At 34.8% G+C, this 13,389-nt stretch overlaps 1 protein-coding gene across 2 annotated transcripts in view; it reads right to left on the bottom strand.

Annotated features, from left to right (window-relative positions):
* Positions 1 to 5,221: 5,221 nt before the first annotated feature.
* LOC149806640 (ATP-dependent RNA helicase DDX24-like) overlaps positions 5,222 to 13,389 on the bottom strand; it is a 74,090-nt gene continuing 65,922 nt past the window's right edge. For both annotated transcript variants that reach the window (XM_089956001.1, XM_089956010.1), the window contains exons 15-18: positions 12,890 to 12,986; positions 9,282 to 9,359; positions 6,963 to 7,126; positions 5,222 to 5,421 (exon numbers count right to left, since the gene is read on the bottom strand). In XM_089956001.1, the coding sequence (XP_089812127.1) occupies positions 5,282 to 5,421; positions 6,963 to 7,126; positions 9,282 to 9,359; positions 12,890 to 12,986 (479 nt within the window). In that variant the 3' untranslated portion in view covers positions 5,222 to 5,281. The remainder of the gene's footprint in view (positions 5,422 to 6,962; positions 7,127 to 9,281; positions 9,360 to 12,889; positions 12,987 to 13,389) is intronic.

Here is a 13,389-nt window from a genome sequence, read left to right as displayed (position 1 = left end):
TGTTAAAAACTCACCTTTGCACTTTCTAAACATTTAGAAAATAAAATATCGTTGCACGTGAAATTTTACCACTGGGGTGACAAAGTTGCATTCAACTGACTCTCTATACAGATGTTTGCATTACTGGAATAAAAAATACTCCAGGGGATGCCTGGTAGTTTTTTGCAATCTTAAACAACTATAACAAGATTCTGAATGACGAACTGTCTTCATCATCATCATCTACATCCACCAAGGCACTGATCTTGCATGGAGATCTGACCGACTGTGGAAGGCATTCTGATGGAGACAAAAATCTCATAGATTTCCTCTATCAATACTGCAAACTACTGTATTATCATTAAGTTTTGTGGAGGACCAACTTTTGTGGTTTTCGTTGTTGTCTTGAACCAAAATTAAAGTTCCAACAAAAATTTAGCCACACAAGATAAAAAAGCCCCTCCCCTTTTTCTTTCTGTGTTTCATTTGTATAGACCATCAAATCTAACTGATAAATCAATGTTATTTTTGTATTAAGGTTAAAATGTTAGCTTTCATACTTTTTTATTTTTATTTTTGCTCTTTTAAAAATATTATGAAGCATTTTATATGATTTCAATGCACATGTATCTATATGGTATCAAGTAGTCATAATTTCCACTCACTGCCTTAAACTGATATGTTGTGAGACAAGTAAGGATAGTGGGAAAAGAGAAAAAGCATAAACACTAACTGAAAATGAAAGTGACACAATATAAAAATACTAAATTTAATACTTAATCAAATCAATTCTTCATTCTGGTGAAACTCTTGTCAAAACATTTAAATCCTTGTGATAGCGTCTAATTTTATCCATGCATGCTTAATCCTAATAAACAACATGTCTGTAAAATACTAAAACTATTGCTTGAGGCACAATTACTAATGAAACACAGTGTGTATACAGTAATTACTAATGAAACACAGTGTGAACACAGTAATTACTAATGAAACACTGTGTATACAGTAATTACTAATGAAACACTGTATACAGTAATTACTAATGAAACAGTGTGTATACAATAATTACTAATGAAACACTGTTTATACAGTAATTACTAATGAAACATAGTGTATACAGTAATTACTAATGAAACACTGTGTATACAGTAATTATTGCAGATTATTCAAGCTCATACCTTGCTGTCTTTGGACAAAACCATTGAATCAACATCACAATGCTGAAGTTAACTGGTACACAAATAAAAGAACCTTAAACTGCTGATTTAAACATGTCCAGGATTCTCAAAACCACAGATAATTAGCTCTAATCTTTCACACATTTTGTGTTAGCCACAATTATCCAGGCAGCATCATGTAAAAAAAAGTAAAAGTGATTCCATTGTTTTCAATTTATTTTTGTTCTGTTGTATTCTTTATTTGAAGAATCTGTTGAGGTTAATCCACAGAATTAAATACCTACAAATATGCGAACTTTGAGAGTCAAAACCATGAATTTAAGTACCCACAAAAACATCTTTTATTTTAAAACCACTAAAATTAAGACCTATGAAAATGAATGATACTACGGTAAATTCTCTCCATTCCATAGTTGGATTGGCCATGTTCTGGCATTTCCATTTCATCACCATCATCAATGGAAAATGATAATCAAGTATCATCAGCATGCTTCATCATATAATCCATTGGATAGGCTGTCAGTAGTGATCACATTATGGAATGCTGGTCAGGCATGGCAGGCTTGGTTGGATGGGTCCATAAGTAATGCCAGTTCCCTATGAATTTAGTAGGAATGGCTAGCCCAGTTGATCGGTCAGATGACTTGCCATTTTTCAGCAGTTGGAATGGTGTATTAAGGACAGTATATGACTTTTGGTCTGGCCAACTGGAGTGGCATGGTCAGTATAGGTTGCCTACTAGGCAGTTTGAGATAATAAGACTCCTGACCACTGTGATTGTACATAGGTCGTTCATATGGCTGGACTGGTTGGTTGGCAGTTGGAACAGTGCATCAAAGATGATATATGCCTTGTGGTCTGGTTGGCAAGTGCAGTATAGTACCATACTGACATGGACTGTTCGTCAGTACCATATTCGTCAAATTGCCAATCTTCACATCTGACTTGTTTTGAATGGGATAACTCATTGTAATCCCTCATGCCTCATTGGCCTAGTCCTGTTTGTTGTAAGCCCTCATACCTCACTGCTAATGTCTTAGGCTTATCTCCAGTGGGATTACAACATGTAATTGTCATTTATACTTGTCAACATATTGATAATAAAGCTTTCTTGTCACAGTGATCATATGCGATTCCAAGTACTGATTAGAATCACCTGTGCTTTCCACTGTATTCATGGATACAATATGTTCTGGTGCTGTTTCTGTGTCTGTACAGGGGGTGGAGAGGACATATCAACATCACCCATGGGACTAATCAATGATTCTACTGTATTCATGAACACTGTTATGTTCCATTGCTATTTCTGCAACTGAACAAGGGGTGGAAATGGTATCTCAACATTCCCCCATGAGACTAATAATTGATTAGGACATAAGACGTATGTTACAAGTCTCACTATGATGAATTGGATTGTGCTTATATTTGCAGCCATTCAAAACATTGGACTAAGTATTTTGTTACAAAGTATGAGCATAAATACATCTCATGCCCATTCTCCATGACCTTACATTGTTTACACATCTTGGTTGTCATCTCTGTAATGAAGTGGAACAAACAAGTGCATGCAACAACAAAAAAAATATATATATATATATATAAGCAGAAAAAGTGTAAACTGTACTATCAAAATGACTTAGGAAGTGTAATAATTGATAAGTGCAGCATCTGAAATTTAATCGGTTGAAACTGAATACTACTGATCAAAATCACTTGGGACAATAAACCAAAAAAAATAGAATATTGCATTGCACAAATAATCAAACAAAATTCTGACTTTCTACCACTGAAATTAAAAGATGGATGATTAAAATTTAAGTATAAAATCAAATGGATTTTATGTAGCACATCCTTACAGCATGACAATGAAAGAAAAAACTGGCTTAATCCAGGAATAGAGATAGCCCCATAGTGGGTAGAAAGGGGAGTTAACCTGTAAGAGTTGATTCAGTTCATGTATATAATATATAGATAGAAAGATGTTTCTTTCTGGGAGGGCTGGATTTGGAAGAAGCAGAGAAAGTTATCCTCATGTAATGAGATCAGGAAATATGTTTGAGAGAGAAACAGTCCCAACTAGTTTGGTCAAAACTGTCTCAGGCATTTTAGAGAAGATGTTTTAAATAGGTTCATGTACTTTTCTTGGAGAGCATATCATTCCTAGTGAAACCAATCTTGACAGAGCATCTCCTAAGAAACTTTCCTACAAAGTTAAACAAAAATTGGCTCAGCCATTCAAGAGAGAAAGTGAACATCAGTTTTCCTTATGGTTGCTATGGAAGCTATGACTGACAAAATCTGATACATCATCTCCTAAGAAACATTCCTACATCAAAAACTGTCTCAGCTTTTCTAGAGAATTAAAAACAGGTTCTCCATGTGCTTGCTGCTGAAGTTACACAGTTGCTAGGGAAGCCACCCATAAATAATTTTAATAGAGCATGTCCTGAGAAACATTCATACCAAGTCTGATGAAACTGCCTCAGCTGTTCTGGAGAAAGAGTTTAAAATTGGTTTTCCATATGGTTGCTTTTAAAGATACCACTATTTGGGAAGCCACCCAAACATAATTTTGGTACAGCCTATCCCAAGTAACATTCCCAAAAAGTTGGAGCTAAAATGGCCCAGTGGTTTCTGAAAAGAAGTGAAAGCAGGCAAACGTGGATGGATCGATGGATCATGGATGTGGAATATTGCCATAAGATCATTTGACCCTTGGCCAGGTGAGCTAAAAACAATTAGTGACAATAATGGAAGGACTGATGATATATAACAGATGGCAAAGAGCAGACACTGGATGCTGGCTATCTGCTCTTTGGTATATGTTGCCCTGCTGGGCTTCAACTGAGCTAAAACTAACATTTAATCTTTCACAAATGAATTGACCTTAACCTTTGACCTTTCAGTTATCATCAACTTTGTCGTATGTGTAAGGGAAAACCATACATGCAATAACTAAAAGTATTAAGTCTGTAGTTTTTTGCATTCTTTTTTAATAATTATTAATGTCACAAACTAAGTCTATGTAACATGTTTAAAATAACAACCAGTTTAAAATTACACCATTGATGTGAAATACATTAGGTTTCATCTGATGACTATTGTCTGTACTCAAACACGTAGTCCTGGATAAGACTTTGAAGAAAGTATAAATTGTATAGCCTAATTTTTATGCAGAAACTTAAATTACCTAAGGTAGGCATGTCCAACCCAAGGTCAGTTGCAATATGCAGCTCAGTCCTTCACATGATGCAGCCTGTGGCCATGTAAGCAGTCCTTTTGAAAACATGTATTTTAATTAATATTCATAATTAGTGATAAGGAACTGTTCTAACTTATGCAGCACACGACCTTAAGCATCTGATCTGCCTTGGCCCCCAGTCAAAAAAGGTTGGACATCCATGATCTAAGGTTTCATTTTTCTTTAATTCAAGTCACACATAAAAGTGAAAGACTTCACATAATGGTATCATGCAGAAACTTGTACTGCATGTCTTGCTTTGTCCTTTGACCTTTAATAAGTTTCTTTTGTACAAAACAGGTGATTAAATAGCATGCATTGATTCTGATGATGATATGAATGCACAGATCAAGTTACCATGTGATATAATTGCCAACTCTCAAGTTATCCAAGTGGTTTCACCATCAGATACTAAGGACTGGCAAAGCTCAAGTTACCATAAGAGACAACTGCTAGCTCTCAAACTATCCAAGTGACCTCACCTCAGATACCCAGGACTGACAAACTCTGCTTTTGGACACACACCTATTGAATGCAGTGATGTAGTGACCATAACCCATAATGCATTCATATCATCATTGATGTAGGTTTCTTATTGACAATGCTTACCAGCCATTAAATTACACATAAAGAATGGTGAATCAATGAAAGAAAAAAAAAATCAAATAATCAGTCTGAAACAGTTGATATGGTCATGGTGACCTTGAACTGCAATTCTATACACCCATACACCTAATGTTTCTCTTCTACAGTCAAACTAAGTCTAGCTAGAATATATGGTGTTGATCTAAGCATTCTGATGGACAGACAGACAAACACAGTATGTTTAAATCAAAGACATCTTTATTAAAAACAATGAGGATCAAAAACATAATCTTAATATTTATTTCTCTTTTTTATCATTCTTCTTCTTCCATATTTGTTTAGTTTTCCTGTTGTGAGATTTGGTTTGGTCCATTAAAGGAATTTCTTTCTGACTGAGCTTTTCCTTCTTCACCCTCTTCAACGCATCTTGATCATCATCTGTACAAAGAACAACAATTCAGAAATGGAAATGATGACAGCAGAAGACATTTACTATCAAATGCATTTGAGGATTTTTACTCTATTCATTTTTTTCTTATTCCTGAGAAAGTAAAATATTAATTATACAAATACATCCATGCTTACAACAATCATAAACAGGGCAGAACAAATCCATTCCAAGAATATTCTCTCAGGATTTATTTTAACAATATACTTTTCCATCACAACAGCTTCTTACAAACAAGATCTACAATTTCAGTATCTAAAGAATGGCAAAAATAACTGCTATACAATTCTGTCATATGAAAGGCCTTACGTCATTCAATAAGCTTTAAAAATGAAGTTTTGTAAAATTTCTGAAATAAGCCAATTCAAAATGAAAACTATTTCACTGAATGTATTATGATGTATTATAATGAAAACAAACATAATAATGTAAACAAAAGCCCAAGTCTAGTCCTAAGCAAAATCCTTTTAATATCCTACACTTTAAACTTTACAGCAAGGATGCTCAATGGACAGTGCAATTTTTTATGGGTAGTTCCCTTTATATGGACATTTCATACTGGGCAGGATTTACTGTCAAGTGTATTTGCCAAGTTTTGCCAGAATAATGTGTACTCTGCAAATCAATATGATGGAATATGCTCAAACTGCTAATCAATATGCATGGAATATGCTCAAACTGCTAAACAATATACATGGAATATGCTCAAGCTGCTAATCAATATGCATGGAATATGCTCAAGCTGCTAATCAATATGCATGGAACATGCTCAAACTGCTAATCAATATGATGGAACATGCTCAAACTCTACAAATCAATATAATGGAATATGCTCAAACTGCTAATCAATATGATGGAATATGCTCAAACTGCTAATCAATATGATGGAATATGCTCAAACTGCTAATCAATATGCATGGAATATGCTCAAACTCTGCAAATCAATATGATGGAATATGCTCAAACTGCTAATCAATATGCATGGAATATGCTCAAACTGCTAATCAATATGATGGAACATGCTCAAACTCTGCAAATCAATATAATGGAATATGCTCAAACTGCTAATCAATATGATGGAATATGCTCAAACTGCTAATCAATATGCATGGAATATGCTCAAACTGCTAATCAATATGCATGGAATATGCTCAAACTGCTAATCAATATGATGGAATATGTTCAAACTCTGCAAATCAATATGATGGAATACGCTCAAACTGCTAATCAATATGCATGGAATATGCTCAAACTGCTAATCAATATGCATGGAATATGCTCAAACTGCTAATCAATATGCATGGAATATGCTCAAACTGCTAATCAATATACATGGAATATGCTCAAGCTGCTAATCAATATGCATGGAATATGCTCAAGCTGCTAATCAATATACATGGAATATGCTCAAACTGCTAATCAATATGCATGGAATATGCTCATACTTAGCTAATCAATATGTATGGAATATGCTCAAACTCTGCAAATCAATATGCGTGGAATATGCTCAAATATTGTAAAGGTAACTCACGAGTTCTCTGAAATGTCTGCAGTTTGCCCATCTTCGTTGGGTATCGACCAAACAAGTGTGTCTGCATCAGAGATTGACTCAACATACTATCTAGAGCAGCCTTCAACTGTTTTATCTCATGTTTGTGCTGTGTCTGTTCATGGGTGTCACCTAAGTCATTCAATCTGACAAGATGTCAAGGTTTTTATACTGATGTTTTAAAATAGTCAACAAGAAAAACAATAATACTGTGCATGCGTAAATGTCTAAACATGAGTACATTGTTTTGAAATCTGGTTTATCTTCTTGAAATACTCATGAAAAACAAAATACTGATTCAGAAATACCTTTTCTATTTACAAAACAGTTAAACATTTTTTCTTTCCCCACAATGGGATTACAAGCATGTGGATTGTTAAAGGCATCAAAAATGTTAAGTAGTGAAGATATTGACTTGACAATAGTAATGAAATGAGATTTAGTGCTTCCTTGGTTTCCAATCAACCATTCTTTCAAAACAAGCTCTACACTTATTTTGATGGAAAAATTATACTACCTAATGTATAAGTTAAATTTACTTAAAATTTTAACTTTTAATATAAATTCATGATTTATTTTTTTGAGTGCAGTTTATACGAGGATCACATCCATAAAAATGTATCCAGCTATCTCTACCTCCAACTAAAATTTTAAAGGGTATTTTTAGGCAGAAAATGAGAACATATCTACAGAGTTTCCATAAAATGGGACCTGACAACATTGACAACATTCATATCCCAATCCATATGATTGAGATGCTCTGCACAAAATTGCATTAAGATACTTGAAACAGATAACTGTACCAGTGATATAAAAATGGAATGAAAACAAACAGAATGCAGAAGAACTCAAATGGAATGAATGCAGACATTTTGAAGAAAATGAAGAGTGCAAATGCAAAACGCAGAACAATGAATAAGAAACAAAAACAGAACAAATTCTGAATGCATTTCATGAAGGGAACTGAAAATTGATTATTTTCAAGCTACAGCTACTTTTTCAGAAATAAGAGTACTTTTGCATGATAATCTCTAAGGAATCTCTACGATGACACTTAACAAAGGCAAAACATTACTCTTCTCAAAGTAGACATTATCACTGGTGGTTGTATCTCTATAATTTTTATTTCAATGAAACTAAACAAGAATTAACATTTACTGACAAATATTTATTGACTAAAATTTACACCTATTGCAGTTGTGGTTGTATTTTAATTAAGCATAAAAAGTCAGATATGCCAAATCATCTGAATAATACTAAATCTTGAAAGATATTGTTCCTAAACCTCTTTGGATTTCATTAAAACCAGATAATATTGACATTTCAACACATTATGAGCCATGTAATTTCTCCCTTGAACTGAGAAACCCTGCCATTTCAAATGTACAAATTAATCCTAAATTGATCGGCGACATCCGTGGGTCAACCAATTTCAGATGAAAACTGGAACACAAGATTTGATGACATTACTGTTGAAAACATAAGTAGCCAACACCATGCTATATCAGACTGTCTTCAACCCAAGTTCACCCTTCAACTTATTCTAGTGCCCCTGTTGATCACTAATGAACACCCAAGACTTATTTTCATCTAATGCATGCTTTTTTCTTCTCAGATCCACTTAAAAAAGTGGGCCTGGCTCTCTTCATTCCCTCTTGAATCAATTTGTGCACCACATGCAAATGTTGTTATTATTAGATTGGTCACTAATGGAATTTGTTGAAATTATCACATTATTACTTTTGGAGCAATCCCAAAAAAGAATGGAATTATGAATGTGTTCATTGACCGAATTTAGGGGTAGCACCTCTTAATTCTAAACTGAAAACTTTAATATCATTTAATCTTGATTATTTCAAAGAATGGTTTATGTCAGATAGCTTTTTTGCAAATTATTTCCATCTTTTCAGACCTGAGTTAGACTGGAGAATGGTGAAATTTATGACGAAAGGTTTCATTAGGGCTTTAAAGTACATATCTAATAAGACAAAATAAAAAAGTTAAAGTTCTTTCCCTTTAACACTTTCTAACATGGAAAACCTGACTTTTCAGTTCATGCTAAATGAGAACAATGAATACAAAATTATGGACAGAAGTGATGAATCCTCAATCTGAATGCAGTTTTCAGACCATAAACAATTTTTTTTAGATGATATATGTAATGCAAATGTGAATAGAATGCAAATGAAATGCACACAGAATGCAAATGAAATGCAAACAGATTTGGTAAAATTACCCTTTTTAGGGTCTGTAACCTTGTTGACCTAAAAATAGTTTTAAAGCATTGGCTTTTAAAGATACAGTTCTTCATCCAACTCTATGTCCACCTCTTTGGCTGCTTTCTCAAACCAACTATTCTGGTGCTTCTTCTTTGAAAATCTGATCAGAAAAGAAAGACATTTAAAACCTTGACAATGAGCTAGATAAAGCACCAGATGCTTTGTGAAGAAAAAAAAAGAGTTTTGTGGCTCACTTGAAATATTTACAATGGCGTATCAGCCCTTGATGAACCAGTACCATGATGTACCATGTCCTATGACATACCAGGCCTTGATGTACCATGTACTATGATGTACCAGGCCTTGAGGTGCTATGTACTAGAATATACCAGGCCTTGATGTAACATGCACTATAATGTACCAGGCCTTGATGTACCATGTACTAGGATATAGTAGGCCTTGAAGTAACATGTACTATGATGTACCAGGCCTTGATGTACCATGTACTAGGATATAACTGGCCTTGATGTACCATGTACTATGATGTACCAGGCCTCAATGTACCATATACTATGACATACAAGGCCTTGATGTACCATGTACTATGACACACCAGGCCTTGATGTACCATGTAATGTGATGTACCAGGCCTTAATGTACCATATACTATGACATACCAGCCCTTGATGTACCATGTACTGTGAGTACCAGGCCTTAATATACCATGTACTATGACATACCAGCCCTTGATGTACTGTGATGTACCAGGCCTTAATGTACCATGTACTATGACATACCACCCCTTGATGCACCATGTACTGTGATGTACCAGGCCTTGAAAAATGTTCAAACTGCTACTGATCCTCCAGGACATCAAACTGTACTGTAACTATAAGCTGTGTTGCTTGTTCAGGGAAAAATCCACTTATTTAATCCACAACTGACTCATCAGAACGAGTGGACAAGTGGAATTTCTGAGCCCTGTATAGGCTATCCACCCTCTTTCTGTATCACTGTCAATTACCTAAACATAAAATCTTCAAACAAAATCTCAAAGTTATCACCGACATGGTTTGTATAGCTCACTATTTGCTGATGGCAGTGTCAACAAAAAGAGGCATGATATCACACCTGGCCGATGTCTGCCAACATTACAGAGGTCTGATATTACACCTGGCCAATGTCTGCCAACATTACAAAGGTCTGATATAAAACCTGGCCAATGTCTGCCAACATTACAAAGGTCTGATATTACACCTGGTCAATGTCTGCCAACATGACAAAGGCCTGATATCACACATGGCCAATGTTTGCCAACATGACAAAGGCCTGATCTCACACATGGCCAATGTTTGCCAACATGACAAAGGCCTCATCTCATGCATGGCAAATGTCTGCCAATATTACAAAGGCCTGCTCTCACACCTGGCCAATGTCTACTAACATTACTAAGGCCTGACTTCTCACCTGGCCAATGTCTGCCAACATTACCAAGGCCTGATCTCACACATGGCCAATGTCTGCTAAAATTACCAAGGCCTGATCTCACACCTGGTCAATGTCTACCAACATTACCAAGGTCTGAGATCACACATGGACAATGTCAGCCAACATTACAACGGTTTGCAAATTAATCAGGAGTGGTTTTACAGTTTGAAGCATACAAGTCTACACAGACCATCCAGTAGTTTGAAACAATGTCAGTTTGTAACCCAAGCCCCCAAACTCCACCATTTCTGCTCAAAGAAAGATTCTAAAGTTGGAAACAATCTGGAAAAATAATATAGTGTGTGACATGATCACAGTGTCTATACATGTACTGTTTTTTATTTTAATTAAATGAAATAATTCACAACTTTGTTTATATTTTTACACTTACTGCTGGTTGTACTGGCATGTCATTTGTGATTTTAGTTGTTGGATCAGTCAGGCAGTAATCTGTATTTTATTTTATGACAGGAATCCAAACTATTTAATGCTTTTTATCCTGAAAATAACTAAACAGTGGAGTTGAGTTTGTCAGATGGCAATACCACATTTGACATTAACCAAACCATCTTACTGTTTCAACATATTATGGGGGACAAGACAGGACACAGTTGATTATTATGGTGCTCAGTTTAGAAGCAAAATTTGTTATTAGATCAACCAGTCAATGGCAACTGAGCAAAGTATGTACATGTGATCAGTCAGTTTGAAACATTTAAGCACAATTGCCACATGTCACTACTTAAGATCACTTACATCAAAACAAACTACTGCTTTGCTACCATTTCAAATATTTTTGAAGTATTATTTCTGTGACTTCTTATAATCTGTATAGATGACATTAATTCAGTTCAATGCCATGGTACCTGTGACTGGAAATGAAGATGTGTACTTCCTTTAGCAAGAGTTAAAAATTTCCATGTACATGTGGTGATGCCATGATGGAAATATAGTCAAAAATGTGATTGATGAATCATACCATGGGGCTATTTTCATGGTTTTTAATGGCAACACAGTTTTAATGAATTAGAAAACATTATAAATACTGGTGTGTCACGATTGCCAAGAAGTTTTTGCAAACTTGCAAAAAAGCAAAATTATTAAATTAGTCAAGTGCAAAAAGGGAGAAGTTATTTTATTTGTAACAATGCCAAATGCATTTCAATGTCTTAAAGATTTATACATACTGAAATGGATATAAGAAAAACATATGATTAAAATTAAACAACTGATTTCCTAAACTATTTATGTTGTTGTTGTTGTTCTAGGGTTTAATGCCATTTTTCAGCACAAGATAGGCTATACATGGCGAAAAGTATAACTGGTGGAGGAAGAACCCTGGAAAACCCAGGGAAGAACCACCGATCCACGAGAAGCTACTGGCAGGCTTTCCCATGTACCTACGCTAGCCCAGCTTTGGACTCGAACCCACGCAGACAGAGATGAGATGGCAGTGATCTGGAACGGCGAGACTTTAGACCACTCGGCCACTCGGGGCCCCCCTAAACTATTTATATCAACTTAATTTATAACAAACTCATTTACTGAATCAAAGGAACAAAAGTCAGGAACTCTAATGTTATGACTGATTGATGTCAATCACAAGTTGGAAAGAAGAAGCTATGGGTGTCCCAAAACTTATAGTACTTGAAAAACTTCAATGATTTCATGTCCCAGATTTAGAAAGCATGAAAAGTTATTTTAAAAATAATTAATGGTGTCCCAATTTTTAAAGTGTCTTAAAACTTACATTCATTATGGAATCATTTATTCATTGCCATCTTTTGCTTCTTATGCATTTGCTATTTCATTAATGCACACTGTTGATAACAGAAGATGTGAACTATATTGTTTCCTTCCTTTAACACTCTCAAAAACAAAACAAAAATAAAAAATAAAGGAAAAATGATGGATGGAAATGATAAATGCAAAACCTGAATGAATTTCTGAGGCAACAAACTGAAAACTACAACACCATTAATAAAATCCAAACATAACACAAACACAATGCAGATTTGGTAAAATTACCCATTTTAGGGTCTGTACAAGAACAAACATGTCTCAGACACATTTCAAAGGTATGATGTTATGTTATTTATATGTTTATCATATAGTTGGCTCAAGTCACAGGACACACAAAAAAATATGAGCATTTATTTGGCAAGGAATGCCAGAACGTTCCATCTGAAATCAATCTTCTACCTATACTCCTTGGTGTCTATCTGTCTGGCCAGACTGACTCTGGCCTTGATCTCTGGCATGTACTGATGCTCAACCGGGAACACTGGCAGTTCATCATCTGGAGAGGAAAATCATAAAATAGAAACTCTACATCTTGTTTATGAACAAAAACTCCAAATCTTGTTTATAAATGAAAACCCTACATCTTGTTTATGAATGAAAACCTTACATCTTATTTATGAATGAAAATCCTACATCTTGTTTAAGAATGAAAACCCTACATCTTGTTTATGAATGAAAACCCTACATCTTGTTTATGAATGAAAACCCTACATCTTGTTTATGAATGAAAACTCTACATCTTGTTTATGAATGAAAACCCTACATCTTGTTTAGGAATGAAAACTCTACATCTTGTTTATGAACAAAAACCCTACATCTTGTTTAAGAATGAAAACCCTACATCTTGTTTAGGAATGAAAACTCTACATCTTGTTTATGAATGAAAACCCTACATCTTG

Source organism: Sinohyriopsis cumingii, chromosome 1 (assembly GCF_028554795.1).
Source record: "Sinohyriopsis cumingii isolate HCF-2022 chromosome 1, ASM2855479v2, whole genome shotgun sequence".
Classification (NCBI taxonomy): Eukaryota; Metazoa; Mollusca; class Bivalvia; order Unionida; family Unionidae; genus Sinohyriopsis; species Sinohyriopsis cumingii.
The sequence above is the reverse complement of the archived record's forward strand: the minus strand, read 5'-3'. Positions and strand labels throughout refer to the sequence as shown.